The sequence below is a fragment of the Anolis carolinensis genome, chromosome 1 (assembly GCF_035594765.1).
Source record: "Anolis carolinensis isolate JA03-04 chromosome 1, rAnoCar3.1.pri, whole genome shotgun sequence".
NCBI lineage: Eukaryota > Metazoa > Chordata > Lepidosauria > Squamata > Dactyloidae > Anolis > Anolis carolinensis.
This window is the reverse complement of record NC_085841.1, coordinates 31,229,334-31,257,213: the sequence shown is the minus strand read 5'-3', so window position 1 is coordinate 31,257,213 and position 27,880 is coordinate 31,229,334. Positions and strand designations below refer to the sequence as shown.

General features: G+C 40.0%; 2 protein-coding genes across 5 annotated transcripts; one reads left to right on the top strand and one right to left on the bottom strand.

The window, feature by feature from the left end:
• Window positions 1-1,095: 1,095 nt before the first annotated feature.
• On the top strand, window positions 1,096-24,603 carry angel2 (angel homolog 2). 4 transcript variants are annotated; one of them, XM_062971967.1, is made up of 9 exons: window positions 1,096-1,396; window positions 12,098-12,501; window positions 14,580-14,836; window positions 15,964-16,033; window positions 17,682-18,103; window positions 19,646-19,772; window positions 20,674-20,737; window positions 21,503-21,666; window positions 24,201-24,603. In XM_062971967.1, exons 1-9 carry the CDS (start codon window positions 1,371-1,373, stop codon window positions 24,350-24,352), a joined length of 1,686 nt encoding a protein of 561 aa, XP_062828037.1. In that variant the 5' UTR covers window positions 1,096-1,370; the 3' UTR covers window positions 24,353-24,603. The 4 variants fall into 4 exon arrangements, with proteins under 4 accessions (XP_062828037.1, XP_062828034.1, XP_008124043.2 ...); XM_062971964.1 differs by having other exon boundaries at window positions 1,098-1,396; window positions 14,577-14,836; XM_008125836.2 differs by lacking the exon at window positions 1,096-1,396 and adding an exon at window positions 5,227-5,305 and having other exon boundaries at window positions 14,577-14,836.
• On the bottom strand, window positions 1,928-5,105 carry kti12 (KTI12 chromatin associated homolog). The gene has a single exon (XM_062971998.1). The coding sequence runs from the start codon at window positions 5,045-5,047 to the stop codon at window positions 4,265-4,267; it is 783 nt and encodes a 260-aa protein (XP_062828068.1). The 5' UTR covers window positions 5,048-5,105; the 3' UTR covers window positions 1,928-4,264.
• Window positions 24,604-27,880: the final 3,277 nt, after the last annotated feature.

Genomic DNA, 27,880 nt, shown 5'->3' with positions numbered 1-27,880 from the left:
GCAAATCTTGCCAAGAAACCTCTAAAATACATTCGCCATGAGTTGATTTGAAGGAACAAGAAAGATGCCCTCTATCAGAGCTTTCCAAACACATTAGTGTGTTGGCTGCAATGTGTAAACATGAGAAATGACAAAGATCTTGCAAATGTATATTATCTTACAAATCATGTATTTAAAAACATAAATGGAAGGTTTTCTTTGTGTCCCCATATATTTTGTTATAACAACTTGTGTATGTGTCCGTATCTCATATAAGGGGTTGGTTTAACTGAAACTGAATTACGGTGGAGTCTCACTTATCCAACATAAACGGGCCAGAACGTTGAATAAGCGAATATGTTGGATAATAAGGAGGGATTAAGGAAAAGCCTATTAAACATCAAATTACATTATGATTTTACAAATTAAGCACCAAAACATGTTTTACATCAAATTTGTCAGAAAAAGCAGTTCAATACACAGCAATGTTATGTAGTAATTACTGTATTTATGAATTTAACACCAAAACATCACAATGTATTGAAAAGATTGACTACAAAGACATTGACTACGAAAAGGCAGACTGCGTTGGATAATCCAGAATATTGGATAAGTGAATGTTGAATAAGTGAGACTCTAGTGTACTATGTCTAAAAAGTGTGTCACCAGCATGACGTGTTTGGAAAGTTCTTCTCTAACAAATAGAGCTGCACCTGTTTTAACACTTTGTGGTACTATGGGTTATCAGCCGAGTGTTTTAGCCACTCCAGTTTTATTGGATGGCTTTATTTAACCAAGGTGAAATTCTCATGCTAAGAACAAAGTAGCCTGCTACATATATAAAGACCATAGCTATCTACTATAAACAATATAGGGAGATTAAACTTATCACTTCATATATAAATATGGTAGGCATTGAAAAGCAAGGTAAGAGTTTTCTTTTGCCTCTGTTCAAACTTAGTGTGCACCTCTTAAATCCAAAAAGAAAAGCAGACTGTTACTATTTGTTTTTTTACTTTTGTATTGGTCTTTTCAAAGTAGTGTGAGTAGATGTTAGCTCCCTTGAGTCCCCATGGGGAGAAAGGCAGGATATAAATAAAGATTAATAATTTGATATTACTTGTTGCACAGTTTAAACTGCACTAACATTTAGTAATATGTACGTGCTATTTCCCTAATGGCAACTTGTGTTGTCCAAAACATACATCTATACATGAGCATAGCTTCTATGCATTTTGGATTGTGAGATCACAACTATAGTTCCAAGGTTTGACACATTGCAGCCAGTATTGCCATGACAACTTCAACAGTTTTCACTGGACATCCCTATTGAATTTCCAGAGGACCAAACGTATCTTGCCAACAGTATTTTCCCTTAAAGTTCAAACTACATGTGGAGCTGCAACATGGCTATAAGGTTTGTTGATTGTCAATTTATTCTGTATACAGGAACACAAATGAAGATTTGAATTTCACAACGGATACTCATGTCCCATTATATACAATGGCAAGATTGAGATTTGCTTTTCCAAATTTTTAAATATATATTCAAGATAGTGTAATCCCTGGATATAGAGCATCAATTGTTTTGTTTTATATGCTGATTTTAATTTTATTGTTCAGTTTATTTAACTATTCTTTTTGGAAGCAGTTGTGAGTTCCACTCCAAATGAAATAAATAATAAATCATACAAAGAGTATGAAACATGTTTAAATATTTCTGTGCCACTCTTCAACAAAACAAGCTCCATTAAAATGCCCTGAAGTAGCACTTCAAGAACTATGCAGTTCAAATGTATTATGGTGCCACTGCCTGGAGTCCACTGCGTGATATAAAAAGCTAAAAAAAAGAAACACACAGTAAGTCACAGTGCTAAACCTCTGGTAGCCATCGCCTCCCCATTTAGGTGTGAATCTAAATTCAAATCAAAACATGATATACATCATATATTGTTTAAGCAGGCTTTTAATGTATAAAAAGGAAGCTTTTGCTGGGGTATCTTTTTTTAAAAGCTTTTGTATGTCTTTTAAATGATATCATTTTATATCCAATTTTGTTTTTAAATTGTATCGTTCAAGGGTGGCTTTTTTAAATAACACTTTCTGGAAGTCCCCTGTGCCACACTCTTGGAGAAAGGCAGCATACAAATGAAAAAATTATACAAAGAGAAATAAAAATATTTATTTAAAATATTTCTTCAACAAAATAGGTTCCAGAGCAGTTCCCACAATTAAAATATCCTCAGGTAGCTGGGTTCCACTCCAAGTACCATGTAGTTCAAATGTGACCTAGTTCTGGAGTCCACTGCATGATACAGAAAGCAAAAAAAATCTTAAAGAAAGGGCCGAACGTCTAGTAGCAGTCACCTCTCCTGAAGGGCTTCATTCACAACTGAATCTGAATGGCACCAGGAACATAAAAAACACTGTGTGATTGTATGTAAACAGGCATTTTCGGGCCTCTCACTGGAGAGCTGTGTATGGCAAGACCTTCCAGCTTCACACAACTTTCCAGTACAGGTCTTCCAGACTTCACTAGAGAGGTGTGTGTGTGTGTGTGTGTAAAGGTTATCCTGGCTTTCCAGGCTTTCAATCTGAGTCTTCCACTGCTTAACTGGAGGAGGGTGATGATGTATGGCGAGATGTGTCAAGGCATCCTTCCTATCCTTCCACTTCTTTCCACATCAAGGTCTTTCACTCCCAAACTGAAGAGGTGTGCATATATATATAATACATCATATGCTTTCACTTCTTTCTCCATCTAAGTCTTTCACTGCCAAACTGGAGGGCTGTGTATAGGTGTCAAGGCATCATACCCTTCCACTGCTTTCCCATCCAAATCTTTCGTTCCTGAACACCTGGAAGGCCTAAGTTTGCCCATGCCTGGCTGTAGATATTCTCTCTTTCCTGGAATCACCGTAAGTCAAAGTCACAAACAAAGTCAAAGTCTTTCATTCCCAAACTGGAGAGGTATATGTATGTGTCAAGGCACTTTATCTTAGGTTGCTGTGAGTTTTCAGGGCTTATGGCCATGTTCCAGATTTATTAATGTCATTAATAAATAAATAATAATTCCCTCCTGATGTTTCACCTGCATCTATGGCAGGCATCCTCAGAGGTTGTGAGGTCAGTTGAAAACTATGCAAGAGGGGTTTATATATCTGTGGAAAGTCCAGGGTGGGAGAAAGAACTGTCTGTTTGAGGCAAGTGTGAATGTAGCAATTGGCCACCTTGATTAGCATTTAATGGCCTTGCAGCTTCAAGGACTGGCTGGGAATCCTCTGCTGGGAGGTGTTAGCTAACCCTGATTGTTTCATGTCTAGAATTCTCATTTCTAGAGTGTTGTTCTTTTTTTACTGGTAGCCAGAGTATGTTCATTTTCATGGTTTCCCCCTTTCTGTTATAATTGTCCACATGCTTGTGGATTGCAATGGCTTCTCTGTGTAGTGTGCCATGGTGGTTGTTAGAGTGGTCCAGCATTTCTGCATTCTCAAATAATATGCTGTGTCCAGGTAAGTTAATCAAGTGCTCTGCTATGGCTGACTTCTCTGCTAGAATTAGTCTGCAGTGCCTTTCATATTCCTTGATTCGTGTTTGGGCAATGCTGTGTTTGGTGGTCCCTATGTAGAGTTTAGAGTTTAAAAATCTAAAATCAGGACAGTAAATAAAGAACAACACTCTGAAAACAGGAGAAATTCAGACATGAAACAATCAGGGCCAGCTAGCACCTCCCAACAAGATTTCCCCAGGCAAGAATTAGACTGGCCTTGAAGCTGCAAGGCTTTTCAGTGCTAATCAAGGTGATTAATTACAACATTCACACTTCACTCTAACAGACAAGAGTTCTTTCTTCTTTCTCTCACCTTGGACTTTCTACAGATATATAAACCTCCCTTGCCTAGTTTCCAATGTACCTCACAACCTCTGAGCATACCTGCCATGGATGTGGGCTTCTGGAACATGGCCATACAGCCCGGAAAACTCACAGCAACCCAAAGTCAAAGTCTTTCATTCCCAAACCGGAGAGGTGTCAGGGCATCTTATCTTTCCACTTTCGTGCCTTTCACTCCCAAACCAGGGAGCTGTTTATATATAGTATGTGTGTCGAAGCATCTTATCTTTCCCTAGTCTTTCACTCCCAAACTTGAGAGCCCTGGATAGGTTTCAAGGCATCCTTCCTATCCTTCCACATTGGGATCTTTCACTCTGGAGAAGGCCTTCTTTCTTTCTGCAGCCTCTGGAGAGAGGGCAAGGCCTCCCCTTTGACCGGCAGCCTTCCATCCCTTCACTGGAGGTTCTGGGTCAGGTACTGGAGGAACATGCTTCCCAGCCGAGGCAGCTCGCCCTCCCCTTCCCCGGGGTGCATCTTGGCGTAGCTGAGGAACTGCCTCCGGAGGCGGCTGAGCTCGGCCAGGGTGACGGGGCGACGGAGCAGCCACCCTTGCGTCCCTGACCCCTCTCCTTGGAGGGCGAGAGGCACCACCTCCCCGGGCCGGGCGCCCTTCCTCTGGGCCTCCATGAGCGCCGCCACCACATCCTGCGTGAGGCGGTCGAGGCGGTGGAGGAAGTCGGCGGCCTGGAGGGGTTCGGCGCGCGTGGAGCGGTTGGGGGCGGGCGGGCGGCGCTGGAAGAGGGCGGCGCGGATCTCGGGCAGCGGCAGGGTCTCCGAGGGCTCCGCGGGGGCCACGAAGAGCGGTCTGTCCCAGCGGCTGTTGGCGTCGGGCTCCTCCAAGGGCGGCCTGTCGGGGCGGGGGGCTCCGCCGGGGCAGAGCAGCACGCAATGCGGCGTCGCGGCCTGCTTGCTGAGGCAGAACAGCTCGTAGCGGAAGCTCTTCAGCTCGCAGCCGGCGTCCACCACCACCACGTCCCTCCGGCTCAGAAGGCGCTCCGTCTCCGCCCTCAGAGCCGAACGGGCCTCGCCGTTGCCTTTGCCGCCTTCTCCCTCAGAGACGACGAAGACCCGGCGCTGCTCAGAGGCCTCGCCTTCCGAGACCAACGCCGCACGGAGCTCTTCGGCACGGCGGGTCTTGCCGCTCCCCGGGAGGCCGCAAAGCACCACCAGCGGCATCCTCGCGCTTTCCCGCTTTCTCTCCTCAGCACTGCCTTCCCTCCATGTCTTCCGCCCTCAGCCAAGATGGCGGCGGATGCGTTTCCTGTGAAGCAGCCTAAACAAACATGGCTTCCTAAACGCTCCAGTACGCCTTTTCAAACCATCCCAGGCGCCTTACCGCGAGGAAATGTATACGTCTTCCGCCCTCAGGCAAGATGGTGGCCGCTGCGTTTCCTGTGAAGCACCCTAAACAAATACGGCTTCCTAAATTCTAAGGTACTCTTGGCAAATAGAGGGAGAAAACATGGAGGCAGTGACATAGTTTTTTAGGCGCGAAGATTATTGCAGACGCAGGATGCAGCCAGGAAATCGGAAGACCTTTACTTCTTGGGAGAAGAGCAATGACCAATCTCGGTGAAATAGTGAGGGAGACGTAGTTTTAAAGCAGAATTTTCAGGATGCAACCAATGACTATAGGCCCCTTGTGTCCTGATTTACTGCCAAATGCGCCTGTTTTTGCAAAGAGCCTTTGTTTGAAGAAAAAGCTGATGGTTTGGGGAAACGTTGCTGCAGAGAAGAAGTTACTTTTCAAGGATAAAACTGGCTAGCAAGTGGATAGCTAGTCCTCCCTGTGTTTCCCAGTGGCTTGGAGTTATGCTTGCAACAGAAGAAGAGATAAGACTAATTCATTAAAACAGTCAGGGTTGGAAAACAATAGACTACAGTTGTGCCATTGTTAAGATCCCACATGTGCCTTCCTGCCTGTTAGAATTATCTTCTTCTTTGGCGATCCCTCGTAGTTCGAGGATGATGGTCCTCCATTTCTTGGAAGACGCTTGTGTGTGATTTTTTTTTTTAATGTGTGGAGGTCGGTGTACGGCCGGTCAACACACAGTCTTCACAGATTGAGGTCCCGGCAGTAGTGTGATTAACACAATGAGATTGGCTTCTCAGTCTGTTGCAGCCTTCTTCCACCTTCACAGCCGTTGTAACATTTACCATATTATCCTCCACCTGCTCCGCCGTTGAGGTCTTTGGTTAGACTTATGGAGAGCCAATGAACATCTGTATAGCCATCTTAGACCAATGAGATCATTGATTGTGGTAAACCAATGAGAATGTGTATTTAATTTTCTGTGAAAGAGATAAAAGGCCTTGCAACCCCATTTCAGGTTGCAACAAAACCTTTGATTGCATTCCTGTATGCATGTTTTGTCATTGCTAAACCTGCAAAAAATCCTTTTGTAGTAGGAATCCAACTTGTGGTCTCCTTCTTGCCCAGCTGCCTGGACCATTGAGGGGACTCCTAAGTCATTTGGAGTGCTAGTTGCGGGCCGTGCCCCTTCAGAGGCATCACATTGGCAACAAAGATCCGCATAATTAAAGCAATAGTATTCCCAGTAGTAACCTATTGATGCAAAAGCTGGACCATAAGGAAGGCTGAGCGAGAGAAGATAAACACATTCAAACTGTGGTGTTGGAGGGAAATTCTGAGAGTGCCTTGGACGGCAAGAAGATCAAACCAGTCCCTATTCCAGGAAATAATGCCCAACTGCTTACTGGAGGAAAGGCTATTAGAGGCAACAATGAAGTATTTTGGCCACATCATAAGAAGACAGGAAAGCTTGGAGAAGAGAATGATGCTGGGGAAAATGGAAGGAAAAAGGAAGATGGGCCAACCAAGGCCAAGATGGATGGATAGTATCCCTGAAGTGACCGGCTGGACCTTGAAGGAACTGGGGATAGCGACAGCCGACGGAGCTCTGGCATGGGCTGGTCCACGAGGTCACAAAGAGTCAGATTGTATCATTATTAGTATTATATTATATTACATTATAATATTATCAGTATTATATGTATTAATATAATGTAGTATATTATATTAATAACATAGCACAATATTAGTATTATATGTTATTATACTGTACTATACCACTATACTGCAATATTATTAGTAATATTACATGTAATATATAATGTACAATTTTTAAATTTTTATATATTATTATATTATTCTATATTGTTCCATAATACTGTGTGTGTATATATGTTTGTATGTATATATGAAATAAGGAGCCCCGGTGGCGGAGTGCGTTAAAGCACTGAGCTGGAGACCGAAAGGTCCCAGGTTCAAACCCTGGGAGCTGCGTGAGCGGCTGCTGTTAGCTCCAACTCCTGCCAACCTAGCAGTTCGAAAACATGCCAATGTGAGTAGATCAATAGGTACTGCTCCGGCGGGAAGATAATGGTGCTCCATGCAGTCATGCCGGCCACATGACCTTGCAGGTGTCTTTGGACAACGCTGGCTCTTCGGCTTAGAAATGGAGATGAGCACCAACCCCCAGAGTCAGACATGACTGGACTTAACGTCAGGGGAAACCTTTACCTTATATATCAAATACATTACCAGTATTATCTAATATGTTGTACTATATCATAAGTTCTCGTATATATCATATATATTAACGGCTACGGAATCCTGGGAGTTGTCTTTTTATAAGGTCTTTAGCCCTCTCTGCTGGTGCTTGTGCTTCTCCAAACCACAACTCTGATGGTTTCATAGCATTGAGCCATTGGTCAAATTGCTTTCAAACTGCATTCATTCTGCAGTGTATGTAGATCAGGCATGGGCAACCTTGGACTTCAACCCACAATTCTAAATACAGTAGAGTCTCATCCAACACTCGCTTATCCAACGTTCTGGATTATCCAACACATTTTTGTAGTCCGTTTTCAATACATCGTGATATTTTGATGCTAAATTCGTAAATACAGTAATTACTACATAGCATTACTGCGTATTGAACTACTTTTTCTGTCAAGTTTGTTGTATAACATGATGTGGTGCTTAATTTGTAAAATCATAACCTAATTTGATGTTTAATAGGCTTTTCCTTAGTGCCTCCTTATTATCCAACATATTCGCTTATCCAACATTCTGCCGGCCCGTTTATGTTGGATAAATGAGACTCTACTGTAGTCCAAAATACTCGATGGTCCTAAGGTTGCACATACCTGATGTAGATGTACAAGTTCTGAAAGAAAGCAAAATTGGAACTCAGTGAACCCGGAAGTCTACATCGCAGTGAGTCTATCTCTTCGTAGCTCTGACGTGTGCATGGGAAAAAGCAAAACTACAACCCCCATGAGCCTCCGCGGCAGCAACAGCCAAGCTTGGGCGGGAGACGGGGCTAGGCTTGGTGACGTAGCGGGAGTCGCCTCTTTTTCCCGCTGCTTGGCTTCGCCGGAGGGAAGGCGAGGGAGCCGGCGGCCCACTGCGATGCCCGCTTTGGAGGGACGGAGCCCGGAGCCAGAAAACTGCCAGGAGCCGCTGCTGCGAAGGACAAGGGAAGGGGCCCCGCCCGGAGGTGAGGAAGGCCCCACAGAGGGAGAAAGGTGTCCAGAATATGCCCGAATGCGAAGGCCACAGGTCGCTTTCCCCTCTTATGTATGAGAGACAGAGAGAGAAGAGAGAAATAACGTTCCTCTTTGTTTGTAACTTCAACTTAATGCTGATCCCAGGGAATGAGATCTACATTATAGGAATAATGCAGGCCCGTTCCACACAGCTGTATAAAATCCCACATTATCTGCTCTGAACTGGATTATATGGCAGCGTAGACTCAGATAACCCAGTCAAAGCAGATACTGTGGGATTATCTACTTTGATAATCTGGTTTATATGGCTGTGTGGAAGGGCCCTCGGTTTGACACCACTTGTCAATGGAGGTTCATGTTTTTATACTTGATATAATTTAATTTTGGTTGTAGGTTATATGTTATAATAATAATAATGATAATAAAGGCCACCCTACTGGGATCTGCACGCATCACGAAAAACAACAGGAAAAACTCAGCCGCTATCAGGACCTCAAAACTGAACTTCAAAGACTGGCAGAAACCAGTACAGGTGGTCCCGGTGGTGATGGGCGCACTGGGTGCCGTGCCAAAAGATCTCAGCCGGCATTTGGAAACCATAGACATTGACAAAATTACGATCTGTCAACTGCAAAAGGCCACCCTACTGGGATCTGCGTGCATCATCCGAAAATATATCACACAGTCCTGGACACTTGGGAAGTGTTCGACTTGTGATTTTGTGATACGAAATCCAGCATATCTATCTTGTTTGCTGTGTCATATAATAATAATAATACTTTATTTTTGTATCCCGCCACCATTTCTCGGAAGGGCACTATACAAGAGGGACAAGCCCAAACAACAACATAACTTAACATACAACAAAGTTTAAAAACAATAATTTAAAACAACATAACAGTAAAATAACAATAAATATAACAGTAACTTTAACCTGAGTCACGTTGCTACATACAATAGAGGATAACTATTACGAGGCACCAGGAGGGTCCATAGATTAAATCAGGATAAGTAGGGAGAGAACAAGGGAAATGGTTCCATTAAAGTGCTGAAGCATATAGAGTGATGTTATATGTGGGGCTTTTGGCATATATGGGTTTACCTTGGGTTTGGATGGTTTGTATTGTATTTGTATTTATTGTCTGTATCAGGCACTGAAAGTTTGCCTTTTTGTATTGGAATCTACCCTGAGTCGTCTTGGGCAGATAGGGCGTAATATAAAGTTGCTTGTTGTTGTTGTTGTTGTTGTTATATGAGTCTACACTGTCATGTAATCCTGTTCAAAGCAGTTAATCTGGATTTTATATGGCAGTGAGTCGATGAGACCTGAGTCGATCCACCTGGAATTCAGTCCTTCTCTTTTCCTACTGCCTGTTTTTTACCTTCTCAAGCATTTATGCCTTTTCTAATGAGCCTTGTCTTATTTATTTATTTGTTTGTTTGTTTGTTTTGTTTTATATCCCGCTCTCTCTCCCATAGAGTGACCCAGAGCAGCTAACAATCGGCAACAATTTGATGCCATTAAAACATAACTCAATATACAAAACATCACATATTCAAATTAAAACGAGAATACATGAAAAAAAATAGTATTAAGAATCAAGAATATTTAAAATGAGTTCCATCTCATTGCCATTTAACTCATGAAATGGTCAAAGTACAACAGCCTCAGGGCCCTTCCAGACAGGCCCTTTATCCCAGGATCTGATGCCAGGTTTTCTGTGTATCCCAGATTATCAGGCAATGGGGACTCATATAATCCAGGGTGAAGCAGAAGGCTCGGGATCAGATCCTGGGATGTCGGTCCTATCTGGAAGAGCCGTCAGTTTAGTCATCTTGGCTTCTAGGGAAAGTTCCGGTCTGATTTGCTCTAAGGCCCATTGATTTGTCTTTCATTATCAAATGTGGCACTGGAGATGATCCTAGATTTGTTCTCTGTAAATTACAACCCAATCATTTTGCAATGTAAGATAGACTTGTTTCGAAAGTAATTCCCAGGTTTCAGGGGCCTGGCTGAAAAGCAGGCATGCCTAGCATTTCACAAGACCTGAAATAATGCCTGTTTGTGCTTATTTATTCTTTATACTTGTGCTTATTTATTCTATTTATTCTTAAGGCAATTCAGGTACTGGACTGGGCTTCATCAGATGAAGTCGTAGGAAGTTTATAGCCAAGGTTATTACTGAAGTGACATGTTGGGGGAATGTGGAATCAGTAACAGTTGGCATCAGGTTGAATTGTAATTAACAGTAATGCTAGTGAATGGCAACTGTTCTCCAATTGTTTACTTTCTGTTTCAATTCTTCTCTTTTTCTACAGTCAACCTACTGTATTTATGGATTCTGCATCTGCAGATTCTACAATACAGTGTTCCCTCAGTTATCGCAGGGGTTAGGTTCCAGGACCACCCACAATAAGTAAAAATCCGCGAAGTAGGGACACTATATTTATTTTAATATTTATAGATTATTTTAGTAGTTATACACTATTTTAAGTCTTTATCAACCAATAGTGTGTTGATAAATCTCCTCCTGCTCCTCCTGTTGCCGCTTGGGCTCCTTTTCTCTCCCTTTGGCTTCTCCTTCCTCAGACTGTAAATTGTAATTTTTTATGATTTATAATAGTCTTTTAGAGTTTATTGAAAAACAGCGAAACAGCGAATCTGCGAAAAGTGAACCACGAAGTAGTGAGGGAATACTGTATAGGGCTTGAAAATATTTTGATAGGGCCTAAGACAGATTTAGTTCATCAGTATTCACTTCTAATGAAAGTTTGGATTTGATAAAACCCATGCTTTTGACTTTTTAGTAGTATCCATGGAACTGTCCTCCAGCACTAGCTTTCAAATAGGTTGATCTTTTTTTCCAGTCAACTTTCTTCACTGTCTAGCTCTCACAACCATATGCAGAAGTCATACTAAGCTAATAAACAGGACTGTGCTCTCGTTAGTTTGAATAAACATTAATGTCTTCACATGCCTTTTAATTATGCTTACCAGATGTTTGACAAAGAGATTTTCAGAGTGTTCTCAGAAATAGCAAACAGGGTCCTTTAGCTGCTTGCAGTATGTCCTTTGCGGTTGGCTGGGGATTCTTTTTTACTGTGTTGGGTGATAGTAATTCTGTGAATGAAGCTGATGCAACATTTGTGTAAGTAATGAGATTGTGAGTAACTAAATAGCATTGGAGTGCAGGAGATATCTCCATAGTGGTCCTAGTGAAAATTCTTTACTCTCCAAAAGCTATAGTTTCTATTGAGTTTTGCATAACAAAACAATGTGTGTGGACTGAATTCATGCAATTCACCTAGTTTGGCTCTGAAGAGGACTAACATAGAAAAGGGGGGCCTGTCTGTAGACCAGAAGTGAAGATCCTCTTGTTCTCCAGGTGGCCTGCCCTGCAACTCTTGTCACCATAGCAAATTGTAGGGGAGGAAAGGTTTTTGTAAACCAAACTATCTAAATGGCAATAAGACCCACATTTCATCTTAGATTGAAAATATAGCTTGTATAGTCTCTTACCAAAAAAGTCCAATTCTCTTATTGGTACCAACCATCAAGCCTTGTTTGTAGTTCTCTGGAGAAGACTATAATAAGGATTCTGCAAATGCATCAAGCCAACCCTTAAGGGCATTTGTCTTCCTTTATCCTGCACCAACAAAGGCTTACTGATATTGTTTTCCCTCCTCTAGGTATCCCATGCTGTCCCGCCATGTACAGAGGCTGGGCAGAGAGAGGAATTTTCACTGGAATCTTGCTCAAAGCCTCCTCCAGAATGGGCAACCTCTTCAGTGCATAAAGCGGACCAGGCACGATTCGTGGGCTTTTTATCTCTACACAAACTCTCAGGACTCCTTTGGCTGGAGGCTTCCTCTGTGCTGGAACTGGCAGCTCCCCACCTTTGTGCAAAATTGTTCCATCCATTTGTGTGCTGCTAAGATGAAATCTGAGGAAGATGAGCCATCTTTAAAAAGGAAAAAAAGTAGTGGGGATGAGGACATTACTTGCAGTCCTGGTGAACTACTGAATACCTCATCTTCAAACAAAGCACCATCATCTCCTCAACATAAGGAAGAAAGCAGAAAAAAATCAAGAGGTACTATGGCATCTTGTTCTGAACATTAACTGTGTGGGTGTGTTGCATAAGAAAGGGAGAACCAATTGATGATACTTCAAACAGGGTATTAGACAAGATGGCCTAAATGACCTCTTCCAGTTCTGTGGTTTACAGGATTTACGATGCGTCTATACTGTTGAATGAAAGCAGTGTGACGCCACCTGAATTGCTATGGCTCAATGCTATGGAATCATTTGAGTTGAGGGTTTACAAGGTCTTTACTCTTCTCTGCCAAAGAGTACTGGTGCCTCACTGAACTGTAAACCCCAGGATTCCATAGCATTGAACCATGGCAGTTAAAGTGGTTTCAAACTGCATATATTCTACAGTACAGAAAAATCTTTAGACTTCAAGAAACCTTGACTCACCAGCTATAATAAGAATAAGAATAATTTTGTTTATTGCCCACCACTCTTTGTGGCTAGTTAAAATGTATAATCATTGTAGAAAATTCTATAAATACACATATAAGTACATATTTTCATAAAATACACACATTAAAATGTATTTCTATAAAATACATATGCAGAACAAGGATGAAAACACAGGATGTCATTTTAAAATTCATGTTTAAATTGGCTGGGTAGACCTGCCGGAAGATATAGATCTTCAGATAGTTTTAAATTCTGACAGCTCATTTGGTTGGAGTAGACGTCCCCCAGAGGACCTATGTGTTTAGGACAAATTGTACAGGAGAAGGCGATCCTTTAGGTAACCTGGACCCAAACATGTAGGGCTTTCAAAGTTAAAACCAACACCTGGTACTTTGCCTGGAAACTAATTGGCAGCCAGTGAAGTGACTTTAGTATGGGTGTAATACGCTCACTCCTGGATGTTTCTGTAACCAATCTGGCTGCTGTATTTTGAACCGACTGGAGTTTCTGAACTTGGTGCAAAGATTGCCCAATGTAAACTGCATTCCAGAAATTCAATCTTGAGGTTACCAGCACGTATACTACCATCTTCCAGCTATCAGATGTATCTGGTAGCTTAGGGCCAGTGAACATTTTGTATCCTAATCTGGCTGATAGGTTTGTCGTGAGTATAAAATTACAAAACCCTGTATTCCTGTGTTTCCTTGGAAGAAGGATGGAATTTGAGAAGTGTCAACTATTTCCTGTATTCCATATTTATACACCCCTTTGCTAGAAATGATGAAATCCACTGATACCAAACTTACTTCCTTATTCACAGGGACATATTGATCACTAGAACACATTTTATTTCTGTATTGTTTACATAACACTGATCAGATGCAACCTGGGTCCTTGCACAACTCAAAAGAGGCAGTTTTGTCCCATCCTTGTTTATGGGAAGCTCCCTCTCCCTTCCTGCCCAGTCCTATAAATCAGATATTGAGGTTTGTGAAGACTGTGTGAAAGAGGGAATTATTTTCCAAAGTTTTCCAACAGACTCTTTCTAACAATGCAGAGGCTCTTATATTCTCACTTGTAGAATTCACGTTAATGGAATCTTATATATAGGTGTCCCAGGGCTATCCTGCCTTTTTTACTTTTTAGCCATGAAATAACTTCTCTGTGAGGATTTAAAGGCAATTAGCTGGTAATGCTGTTGTGAATAAACCAATTATTAGGGTGATTTCTCCTTTGTAAAAACAAGCTAGTTACTGCCTAATTATTAGAAGTCCTGATTAATAAGATACCTACCGTTTCTGTTGGCGTGTTTATTTTAAAGCAGCTATACCTTGTGTTTAAAAGATAGCTTTCCAGACTGGCCTGTCACGAGAGAGAGAGAAATGCATTGACACAAACTGTAAAACTTAATGAAACATTAACTCACAATTTTCTTGATGTACCTAAGGGAACCAGTGTGCTACCCAGAATCTCAAAGCCTGGATTATATCTTCTGCCATAGGCATGGGAATGCTGGGAATGATGCTCCATCAAAGGAACTCTTTGTTGCCCCTGCTAGAAAGATTTTCTCTCTTTTGTTCCTACATTCTCACAAAGAGAAATAATTACTTAAAACATAAGCTTTTATGTCAGAAACATCCATGCAACAAAGAAATTAAAGCCTTTTTTGTTTCCTTTCAGCAGGTTTGCTCAAACGGCATTGGGAATACTTCTGTCAGCAAAGCAAGAAAATGAAGACAGTTGAAGAAGAGGCACAAGTCAATCAGGATAATAAAGACTCAGGGGAAAAGTTTGATTTTACTGTTATGTCATACAACATCCTTTCCCAGGACCTGTTAGAAGACAACTCTCACCTGTATAAACACTGCCAACATCACCTCCTCACTTGGAACTATCGGTTTCCCAACATTCTTGCGGAGATCAAGAAGCTCAATGCAGATGTAAGTGGAAAGCCCACAGTTGTCAGTACAAAGACAACAGATGTGTAAACCTTTCAGATTGTAAGTGAATTTGTGGAAATTTCACCTGTTGATATTTATGTGTAATGATATCTACATGGTGCCATCTAGTTCTCTGTGTTGAATCCTTTCTCATACCATACATTGTCTGCACAATGTTCACCTGCACTGTAGAATTCATGCAGTTTGACACCACTTTTAATAGCCATCGTTCAATGCTAGGGAATCACTTGAGTTGTAGTTTGGCAAGGTCTTTAGAATCCCTTGACAAAGAGTGTTGGTGCCTTACCAAAATGCAAATCACAAAATTCTATTGCATTGAGCCAAGCAGTTAGAGTGGTGTCAGCCTACATTTATTCTACAGTCTAGATACAACCGTAGACTTTGACTTTTTCTCTTCAAGCTTTCATGCCATTTATTTGAGGTGAATTTCTTTGAACTCAGTAAGATTTAAAGACAGCTGTGTAAAGTAGACTTAAGTCTATGAAAGCGTATGCTCCCAACCTCATTTTCTCAGTTCGTTTCAAAGGTGGTACAAGATCCTTTTGCGGTTGATATACTCAGGTGGTTGGGAATAGGATAAATTGAACACAGGAGGTAGAATCCAGAAGTGTCATTCCAAAGACAGAACTACCATCATCAAAACTGGAAAAAGTACCTTCCCCTTAATTCCTCACATGAGGAAACCTCAAACCAGCTTTTCAGAGCACAGAGGGCTACATAGAGGAGGGTCAGAGAGAAAAACCCACCACACTGATATATATAGGGTCAGATTTGAGTCATGGGCATTTTTCAAGAAAACATACATAGTATTGTGGCTAAAAGTCAATCAAATATTTTTTATTTCACTGGGAGAGAGAACAAGGCACTTAAGAGATTTAGTAATCTATTTGAAATGGAAATGTTTAGTGTGGATTAATTAAACTGTGTAACGTATCTGTATTTCTTATGTGTCCTGATTTGCAATTATTTTGTGTTTTCTTTCTAACAGTGATGAACAAGGTCTCAGATCACATTCCTTTCCAGAACAGTGTGGGTAATATTTTTAGGGGATATTCAGATGTAATTGTGGTTGGTTTATTGTTACTTTTTCCTGTCTCACTCCACAGGTACTTTGTTTACAAGAAGTACAAGAAGACCAGTATGGAACACAGATCAAGCCAAGTTTGGAAGCTTTAGGTATACATGTCATAATTTTTGTTATGTAAAATAAAAGTTAGTCCAGGTAGAAGGCCAGACCAGATATGTACGTGTTTATCATTTAATTATAAAATGGGGGAAGGTGCTACTTTGTATTAGATAGTGTTAATAATTCATTTCCTTGCATCTTTGCTTTTAGCTCCAATTTCAGTATTACCAATGTTTTCATTCATGATAGCAAGCATAATAGAATCCCGAAGCACCTTTTATCAGATGCAAAATGACCTCCAAGTATTTTTGTTGCATATGCCTTCATTTTAAGGGCTCTAAGCCTGAGGATTTCCCTTGATGAATAGCTTGCTTATGCATTATGCCTCCTAGTCTTACAAAAGCTTTGATGCATTCTGATGGAAATGCACATTCAAAATTAAAATGAATAAAATAAAATACAGAATAAAAGCATACATTCTTAAAAACGCCTTCTAAACAATTAACAAGTTATTTATTACCTTTTATCTATATATTTTGTCATTTTAAAATAAACTGTCCTGGAATCTTTGCTCTGCAAAACCGTGTGTGTGTCCCTTCATGTTTTTGCCGACCCCATGAATTTCATAGGGGGTTTTTTAGATAAAGAAGACCCAGAGGTAGTTTTGCCAATTCCTTCCTCTGAGATATATCCTATAGCACCTGGTATATTTAGTGATGTCTGTCCATGAAACAGAATAGTTGTTTATTTATATCTCACTTGTCTCCCATGTGGCACCTGAAGCAACTAAAGCATTAAAACAGCATATTAAAGCTGTTTAGCTAACGCAATCTGTAATACAAACAAATTCAAACAGCATTGAACAGCGAGGCTCTTAAAACAGAATAGTTAAAAGCACATCAAAATACCTTGCAAAATACCCTTCACCCCAGACCAACCAATTACAATATTTATTTCCAAAATTCCATTGTTTCTTTTACAGGTTTTTCCCCCTTTCCTTCTATGTATACAAATTCTATAAATTTTCCCCATATCTTGTTTAAAACTGTTTATATTAAAAGGCCTCTGCCTGCAAACAAAAAGAGAGTAGATAGGGGCCAACTAAGCTTCTCTTAGAAGATAATTCCATATCCTGGAAACAGCCACTGAAAAGAATAGCCCGATAGACCTATTCCTGAGGTTATTTGGGGTACAGATTCAAAAACTTCCATTGGATAGACTACCAGCTCTAGTTTCTTAGATATGGTTATAATGATTTTCTATGGACTAGCAGATGGCAACTTGTAGATGTCATACATTCTAAATCTCAAAAACTTGAGCTGGTAGGGGGAAACTAGTGCCATTTTTGGAATCAGCAGGTAAAATATACCCAGAAACAAGGCAAACATTTGAGGCACCAAAATATGTGTTGGCCAGTATAATCCTCATAGAATGGAATCTTACTCCATGCCCCTCTTATGCACTCTAGAGAGCAGGGAATCCTCAGGAGTAGACCTGAAGAACAGACAAGGAAGATCAGAAGTCTACTTGCATGATCTTGTCTGTAGCCCACAGTCATAAGTGACTTTTTGAATGTATCTGAAATTGGTCCATCTTGGAAAGTCTGAGCACGTGGTTACTCCAACAAATCAATATTGCAAAATGAAAAACAACATGATATCCTTCCTTTCCCCTTTTCTTTTATCTCTTTTTCTGCAGGCTATCATTGTGAGTACAAGATGAGGACTGGCAGGAAACCAGATGGCTGTGCCACTTGCTTCAAGACCTCCAAGTTCAGTCTCGTTTCTTCAAGCCCTGTGGAGTTCTTCCGCCGCAACATCCCGCTCTTGGATAGGGATAATGTGGGCCTGGTGTTGCTCTTGCAACCTCGGTTTTACTGCAAGACTGGTGCCACTATTTGTGTGGCTAACACACATCTGCTGTATAATCCAAGACGTGGAGACATAAAGTTGACCCAGCTGGCCATGATTTTGGCAGAAATTGCCAATCTTGCCATTCGGGAAGATGGGCGCTTCTGTCCCCTTGTCTTCTGTGGTGACTTCAATTCCGTCCCTCATTCTCCACTGTATAATTTTCTAACAGAAGGAAAGCTGAATTATGAAGGACTGGCGATAGGGAAAGTAGGTACCCATTTGTGCAACTGGAGTTAAGAAAAATTAAGTACAGAGAGCACACATGAGATGAAATCAACATATCCTGGCTTGCAACACTATTCATTTCAAAGCATGCTATTTGGTCCAAAGTAATCAGAGTTTATGGCAGGAGCTTTCAGATTTGCATTTGGCGGAATCCCCTATTCCCTTGGGGCCTTTTTTGAAGGTTTTCTAATGAGTTGATTGATAGAGTGAGGGAGTCATCCCTAAAATATTATTTGACCATTTTGTTACATTTCTGCAGTATGCTATTGTTGGGCTGTATTAAGCATGTTCTGAAATTCGCTTACCACAACCATAGGGTAGTGGCACTTTAATGCCTGTAATGTTTATGTCCAGAAAGTATACTTGGCATTTGTAAAATAATGCAGCCAAGAATGAGTGCTGCATAACTTGTTTTTTTTTTTGTGACTCCCAAGTAGCCAGTTTTGCTCTCTACATGCTTTTGGACATGTTGTTGTTGTTGTTGTTATATTTTTTACCCACATGTACTCACGACTCGAGATGGGTTACAACATTGCTAAAACACATAATCATTTAAAAACACTCCGTAAAATACATGTATTAAAATATATTTCCATACAATACAATAATAATATGAAAAGAAAAGGAGGAACACACTGCTCTAGTGAACAAAAGTTGCTGTTAGAGCCCACCAGGGAATCGGGAATTACAATTTGCTTTCTGACCACCTGGATATATCTATGTGTTTATGTATGTGCCTTCAAGGCATCTTTCAACCTGTGACAACTCCTTGAATTTCATAGGGATGGAATATCCAATAGTGATTTTGATAGTTCCTTCCTTTGAAATGTAGCCTGCAGCACCTCTTATTCATTGGTGGTTTCCCATCCAAGTACTGCTTAGCTTGACCCTACTTCACTTCTACAATCAGACAGGAGTTGATGCTTTCAGATTACACTATGTAAAACAATTTTTGTTCCTGAGTTATAAATGTCATTTCCTAATTGGTTCTATCATAAAACATGGAAAGTTTATTAAACTGCGAAAGCTTTGTTTTTACGGTATAACCTGCAGCACATTTTGCTATAGTGGGTTGCTGTGAGTTTTCCGGCTGTATGACCATGTTCCAGAAGCCTTCTCTCTTGATGTCAAGAGAGAATGTTTCTGAAACATGGCCATACAGCCTGGAAAACTCACAACAGCCTAGTGATTCCGGCCATTAAAGCCTTCAACAACATATTTTGCTATAGTTTTTCAATGAATATCTCATCGAGTCTCAACCAATTCAACAAAGTGAGTGACAGCCACAAAAACTAAGTTTCTGGAGTATAACAACTACTTTCAAAGTAAGTACTGCAACAATTACAAATGAATAACACTTTCAAACCAGGAACAGAAATGATTTTAAATTTTGTTACATACTGTTATTTAGGTTTTCAACCATTTTGTATTCACCTACCCTGGCCTGTATATAGTGTCTCAAAGTTAAAGTAAATCTTGATCCCCTTCCAGAAATGTTTGTGTTCTTGCTTTATTTTTTTTAAGGTATCCGGCCAAGAGCAGTCTCCAAGGGGCAATAGGATACTCACTATCCCCATTTGGCCTCAAAGTCTTGGCATTTCTCAGGACTGTATGTATGAGGAGCAGGAGAAGCAATTGGGAAAAGAGAGAGGTAAATTTCTGTACTGATATCTGGATTGGTTTTGTGGTTATTTTATCTTTCCTCTAACAATGCTTGTATTTGCTAATAACGTAGACCTAAAAAACACATATTTGGGAATTCATCAGTGGTCAAAGCATATTTGTAGATGTTTCAGGACTCTTACAGGTAAATTCGGTAGAACCAGTAGACGATAATGTTCACTGTTTTGTAGCCAAGCAGCTACAGATAACTCATGGCCAAGTTTGGGGTTGATAGATAAGCAACAAGTCTTAGGTCTAATTCACCAAGGTAAGGAGGTCCATTGATTGAAGAGAACACCTTGGCATACAGAACAAGATTGGCGAACCTCAAACCGTGGATCCAAATCCAGCCCATACCTCCCCAAATGCCACAGTTCTTCCCCATCACACACATTTAGTCATTTCCCAGCTTTCTTTATTTCCCCGTTCCAAAATTTATAGATTCTTAATTATTGGCAATAGGAGCTTTAAACTTTCAGGCTTGGTCTTTTGTTTTTGCTCCCATGTGAATGAATAAAATTCAGCTCTCAGACTAAATACAGTTCAGACCACTGGTGCAGATCAAAAACAAGCAAAGTGTAACACTATAGATGTTACTGAATTCCAACTCTTGGCATTCTTTTTTGCTGCGCTGGCTAGGACGGGTACGAGTTGTAATTCATAACATCTGGAGGGCTCTATTTTGTCCAGTCTTGATGTAGAAAGTCCCAGATTAAATTCCCAATATATTGATAGGATTTTTAAATTGTTGTTTTTAAATTTGGCAACAAATTAAATGGAAGTTTTCTACCTGATACCCCAGACATCTGCTGTCATTCAGTGTAGAACATGAACAAGTAATGGTGACCTATAATCCTGTGCTTGATGCTCCTTTTTCTTTTCTTTTCCAGAGAAAAAAGAGATTAAAGAAAAAAGTTCAAAAAATTCAGAGGAGATCATAATAGAAGCAGACAGGTAAATTTTGACAAATTATTTGTTTGTTTTCTTGTAAGCAAATTTCAGGCCATATTTTTGTTTTGTTGATGTTCAAAGGGGGTAGTTGGTGTTAAAAATTACATGTGTTATTAATAAATGATGTTCCATATTTTACCAATTCTAAGATGTCATTGATTGTAAGACAAACACTAATTTTGGAACCACCACCAAAAAAAGATATATAGATATATCAAAAATTACCCATATGCTGTATTAGAGTCTTGTACAAAACAAATATGAATCATTTAATGTATTGGATATGTGGAAGTGTCAAGCTAGAACATAATGTAATATTTACATGAAGACGCAGCTTGGACATATCAGTATTCTAATCGTTGTCGTCCCCCATCATGAGAGGAGCGGAGGAAACTGGAGAATCATGAAAATTCAGGGTTTGTGTATATAAATGCTAAACCAGTTTACTTCGTGTTAGGTGCAAAATTCATCATATTTTCTCCAGAATGTAATTGCTGAGAATAAAATTACCGTGAAACTTGTATTAAGGACTGAGGAAATTCTTGTTTCGGGGCAAATGTTGCTTTATGTACTTTGGGCTTGTACCCATTATTCCCCTTTGTACTGATTCTGTTCTCTGCACAGGATCTCTATAGAGACAGAACAGTGTGTCTATAATCAGAATGATCTGGAACTCCACCAGCCTGCAGAAAGAAATCCAGTGTGCTTCATCTTAATTTTGTGTTGCAGCAAACACTGATGCTTCTCAAATATTGTGCTCCATTCTAGGTTACCAACAGACCTGCACCACAATTTTAAACTGTCTTCAGTCTACTCTCATTATTTGCCTGAAAGTGGAATTCCAGAAGTAACAACTTGCCACTCTAGAAGCTCAGTCACGGTGGATTACATCTTCTATTCTGCCTCAAAGGATGGCAGAACTGATGAATCAGGTGATGGAATTTGTAGCAAATGTCTACCTGTTAATCTTCTTTTCTGTGCAAGTCAACAAGAAGAGTATCAATAATCCTCCACAATGGAGTTGCTTGAAAAACAGAGAAACAAGAGAGCTGGACAACTAGTTCTTCTTTAATTTTCAGTATTGATTGAGCAAACAGCCAGTTCCCTTCTAGCTGTCATATTAATACTAACAGCCTAAATCCTTTAGCATCAGGCTCCACATATTTGTTTTTGGTTCACAATCTTTGTTACATTAACTAATTCTGTGGATTGCTAATAGATTTTTTAAAATGAGCCTTGTCTACTCTTAAGCATTTAACAAGCGAAATCCATGGAATTGAGCAAATGAAGTTGCTCAATGGACAGAAATAAAAGCTGTTCCTTTCTGTAGTCCAGGCTGCCATTATACCTGGCAATGCAAGGACCTGTAAGAAATCATATTCCCCCAGGCAGGAAGCTGCAAGGCCATTCAATGCTAATCAAGGTGGCCAATTTAAACATTGACACTTACCTCAAGCAGACAAGAGTTCTTTCTCCCACCCTGGGCCTTCCAGATATATAAACCCCACTTGCCTAGTTTCCAACAGACCTCAAAACCTCTGAAGATGCTTGTCATAGATGTGGGCAAAACGTCGGGAGAGAATGCTTCTGGAACATGGCCATTCAGGCCAGAAAACTTAGAGCAACCCAGGAATAATATTTTCTTCCCTATTCAATTTTATTCTGATTTGTTTCTCCCTCTGAGGGAGGGGAAGCTTAACAAACCCAAGTGCCCAATGTATTACTTATAATTGATCAATTGTTTCAAATAAAAGATGAGTAGGCAGAGCTAACATTAATTTTACAGTAGGTCCCTCCACTTTTGCAGGGATTAGGAGCAAAGGACCCCATGAAAGTGAGGTAATGCTAATGAAAAACCCACTGGGTTTTTTTTACCAGAAAGGTATCTCTAGGTCTTTCAGTGTGACTTCATGGTCGACTTCTAGTGGATGTTGACCATCAAGTCACACTAGAAGACCTAGGGATTACTAGAGAAATCATGTTAATTATATCAGTGAAATCAAATCCGTAATTGTTGGGTGGCCAACTGTAAATCATACTAATCTGGTTGTAGGAATTCCTGAAAAAGTCACCAGGTGGTGCTAGAATATTACTGTGTGCCTTCAAGGAGAATCTTATTAGCACACTAGGAAGATTAGGTCTGGCACAAATTCTTATACAGAGCTATTAAATTTAAACTTTCAAACCTATAAGGATGCCAGAACATACTTCAGCATGGAAATCTGCAAGTCCCCGAATTTTGCAGCTCAGTCTGTATCCAGAAGTGTGCATGTTGAAGAAAAGTGTACAGAGATGTGCATCTCATAAAAATGTCTTGGAGAGGGGAAAGGCTTCCAGATATACACTTTCCAGGAAAAGGGCCTATAAAAATGACACACATATGTCTCATTTCTTCAACTGTAAGTTCATTTCAGCATGTGTTTGCTTTAATATGCAAATGCAGCATACATGATACAACTTTTTTGCGTAGTGTTTTTTAATATGCTGCATTTGTACATTAAAGCAAACACAAACTGAAATGAAATTGCAATTGAGGAAATGAGACATTGACCAAACATTTGACATTTGGGTTAAAAGACTGACCTTTAAAGAAAAAATTCCAGTTCCTTAGGTAAGCCATGCTCATTCAGCTTCATGTATCTCCTGTATCACAGGAGCTGGTGGAGAATAATGGCTAGGAAAAGCAGCTATGAATGAGAATTTTTTCTTCTTTTTGTGACATTCCTGCCTCCACATTTCTAATGTGTGGGATAACAAAATTCACAAACTTTATGAGAGAACCAGGCAACCTGTTGTTAAAGTTCCCATCATTCCTGCTTACTGGCAAAGATAGCTGAGGCATATGGGTGCTGGTATCACCAATATTTGGAGAATGACAGCTTCCTCACCATAACTTCGCGTAGATAATAATCATAACAATCACAATAATAATAATTTTATTTCTTACCTGCCTGTCCTCATGACTCTAGGCAGGTTAAACATTGCTAAAGCACATAATCAAAATACATAATCATTTGAACACACTCCACAGAATACACATATTAAAATAAACAAAAGCTAGTAATAGAGTGGAAGTTTAAAATTCGTCATTAAAACACTTTGCACATAGAGTATACCTTAGTATTAAACATGTTTATATTAAGAAAAAAATCGAATCTATAATGCAATACCTGAAATACTACTGATTTCAGAAGAGCAGTACAAATCCAGGTTCTTGTGCCATCATAGTTTCAGTATAACTGCAATTGGTTACATTAGGAGTAAGCAACAGAGTAAGATGTTGTTGGACTGCAAATCCCGCTAATCCATCACCAAAAGCTATCATAGCAAGGGTTGATGGGAACTTTAGGCCAACAAACATCTTGGAGGGCTACAGCTGCACATAGTTTGGTTCACAACAGTTTGTTCCACAATAACCTGCAAGTTGTACACACACACTCATCTCAGTTTTTTCTTTCTCTTTCAGGAGCTGGACATGTTTTTGATGGCGGTCTGAACATGCTTGGTCGATTGTCTTTGGTCACTGAGCAAGATCTGTGGGCAGTCAATGGACTTCCCAACAATATCAACTCTTCTGATCACCTCCCACTTCTCGCTAAGTTCCAACTGGAGGAATAACACCCAGATCGTTAAGACTGGTTATCTTTCCTCCAACCACAAAGACTCAAAACAACTGGAGAGAACATGTCTCCTTTGTGAGCTTTTAAATAAAACATATTTTGTAAATTATCACCATTACACAGATAAAGAAACAAATTCTACTTTTACATCGACACCTTTTTAAAAATAATGGAAAGTATTTGTGCTGTATTTTTTTAAGAAATTCAATTGGTTTTCAAAGATATGATATAAAGTGTTTTTTAAAAATATAGTGATCGATTTTATTTGTATTCTTAGCATAACTATTATTCTTTCAATCCTGTGGGGAGATACTTGAGTTCAGGATGACTGTTTGGTTATTTTCCCATTAGTAGTCAAACATCTTTACCACACTTGGTGGCCTCAAGCCCAATGAGATCGGTTAAGATAGGCCCTCTCAATTTTAACTTTATGCATATGTTCCAACCTCTTGACTTGGCATTAGTTTTATTCCCTAAATGTCTGAGTAATTCATCTAATGTAGGCATCGGGTAGCACTGTAACCAGGAACTGAATGTGATATTTCATACAGGCAACTGAGGGCCCTTCCAGACAGGCCCTATATCCCAGGATCTGATCCCAAGTTTTCTGTTTATCCTAGTTTATCTGGCAGTGTGGACTCATATAATCCAGTTTAAAACAGAAAACGTGGAATCAGATCCTGGAATATAGGGCCTGTCTGGAAGGGCCCTCAGTATGTTGAAAAGGCATATTTGACCCTCCCTATCTACAGATTCAGGCATGCAACAAACAAAATATTCCTGAAAGCAAATCTTGATTTTGCTATTTCATAAAAAGGGACTTCATTTTACTATACTATTGTATGCAGTGGTATCCATGTGGGGTCCTGGAACCAAACCACAGCAAATACTAACAACCCAATGTACATCCCTGTTAGTTGCATGCATATCCCACCCTTTCTCCACTGAGCTCATGTAAATCCTGTTTGCATTCACTTATGTAAATCCTTATAACCACCCTTTATCAGGCTGGGAGACAACAAATGCTCACCCATTCAGTTTCATGGCATCATTTGGTGAATTTTATTGATCACTGGGGACTAAACCTAGCTGTCAGTCCAATACTGTAACTGGTACACTACACAGATTGTCCAAGTTACAGATCAGTCTGATGTAGGGCTGCAGTGATCACCAAATGCCTGGTTTGAATAAGTCTGGAATCATTTTTCCTGCCCCATATCCAAGTTTGTTAACCATTGATCTTTGTCTAGCATGCCATTTTTGGAGTGGCAGGATTGTAGGCTTGAGTAGCTTCCAAGGCAAATGGATTGCTTCTCATGTCATCCAGAAGAAAACAAGATTTGATTTACCATGGAGGTTCATTCTAAGATGGCATAAAGAGCGATTTACGCTACTAAATCAAGAAATACACAATAAAAGCTCCAACTGCAATATATACCGTGTTTCCCCGAAAATAAGACAGTGTCTTATATTAATTTTTGCTCCCAAAGATGTGCTAGGTCTTATTTTCAGGGGATGTCTTATTTTTCTATGAAAAAGAATTTACATTTATTGTTGAACAACAAATTAACATTTATTATATACTGTACAGTAGTTGTCATCACAAACCAACATAACCAGACAAACTCTGAATCCTATCAAGAATTTTTTGTTACTACCATTATTTCCATGTACAGCTGGTATGTACATTTACCTGCATGCTCTGGTGTTCTGTTTGGCAGGCACTGGGCATGCTTCCAAACAAAAACTTTGCTAGGTCTTACTTTCGGGGGAGGCCTTATATTGAGCAATTCAGCAAAACTTCTACTAGGTCTTATTTTTCGGGATGTCTTATTTTCGGGGAAACAGGGTATTTTGTATTTCTTGATTTAGTAATGGTTCACTAAGCTTAGGTCTAGAGAAAGTAACTGGTGAAGAAGCAGGGGTCCCAATCGGAAAAAAATGAAGACAAATGTGTACACAAGAGAAACCTAATCATGGTGGGTTGCTCCTCATGCCATCCCAGAATGAACCTTCTCATTCTATGCTTTAGCCTCATTGGATGGGAATTTTAATCACTAGGTGTTTATGTTCCTTGCCTCTGATACAGCTGCTGGAAGCTCAGAACTTAACCTGGCAGTTCTGCTAGCTCAAGAGAGTAAAGCCCTTTACCAAGAATACTATGGTTGAGCAGTATTCTCCATTCTCCAGTATTCTCTCAGAAGCCATTGCTCACTTGTGTTCTGCAAGAATCCTACCAGCTTAGCTGACATTCATATATTTCTGTTTAAAATAGTAAAAGGCATACACAATCAACATTTGAGCAGAATGTGTAGAGGCCATGCACCTGAAATGCACTTTGTATTTAGAGGTTGAAGATTTTAAAAGAAAAAGCCAGATTGAACTTCCCCATGGGTTTGACTGAACAGATGGAAACACACTTTGTGAGATTAATCATTAGAATATGATTACAGCTCAGTCCTCTAAAGTGCACTCGGAAAGAATTTGCTAATGGTATAATGTGACACACATAATATATTCAAGGCACATGGGAATATATTGATTACTGATGAAGGGCCCAAAGTCTGCAGTGAATGAATAGGCTTTTACTCCCATCCTGTTGGTATGAATTGTGACCAAACAGTTCACTTGTGTAGAATTTTAAGAAGCTTCCTTCCATTTCACCTTTTGTCCTTGGCATTTCGATTAGTAAAATCATCCTCTGAGCATTTCTGTATTTGAAGGGCTGCTGTTTAGTGGCAGAGCATATGTTTTTCATACTTATATGTAGTCCTATATTGTCCACAGATTGCTCATTACCCTCTTACTTTAAACAGAGATATGAAGCAACTTGGGATACGATACAGTCTATGGACTACAATTCATGGAATCATGGAATCGGAGTTAGAAGAGAACACATGGGCCATCCAGTCTTACCTATTGCCATGCAGGAAAAGCACCATCAAAGCTCCCCTGACAGATGGCCATTCAGCCTGTTGAAAATCCTCTGAAGAAGGGACTTTCACTACATTCCATTTTCTAATTATTGCTCCCACAGTTGATTTCTTCACACAAGCTGCTTGCTTATTGCAGATTCATTCGTCCCAGTCGTGCAGGGCTACAATTTTGTTTCTGGTGTCCTTGGACAGCTCTTTGGTCTTCACGATAGTGGAGTTTGGAGTGTGCCTGCTTGAGGTTGTGGACAGGTGTCTTTTATACTGATAACAAGTCCAAATCGGTGCCATTACTACAGGTAATTAATGGAGGACAGAGGAGCCTCTTGAAGAAGTTACAGGTCTGTGAGACCTAGAGACCTTGCTTGTTTGTAGGTGACCAAATACTTATTTTCCATCATAATTTGCAAATAAATTTGTGAAAAATCAAACAATGTGATTTTCTGGATGTGTTTTCTCATGTTGACTCTCATAGTTGAGGTCTACCTATGATGTCAATTACAGGCTTCTCTCATCTTTTTAAGTGAGAGAACTTCTACAATTGGTATCTGACTAAATACTTTTTCCCCCACTGTAGATTTCCAAGATGAAAG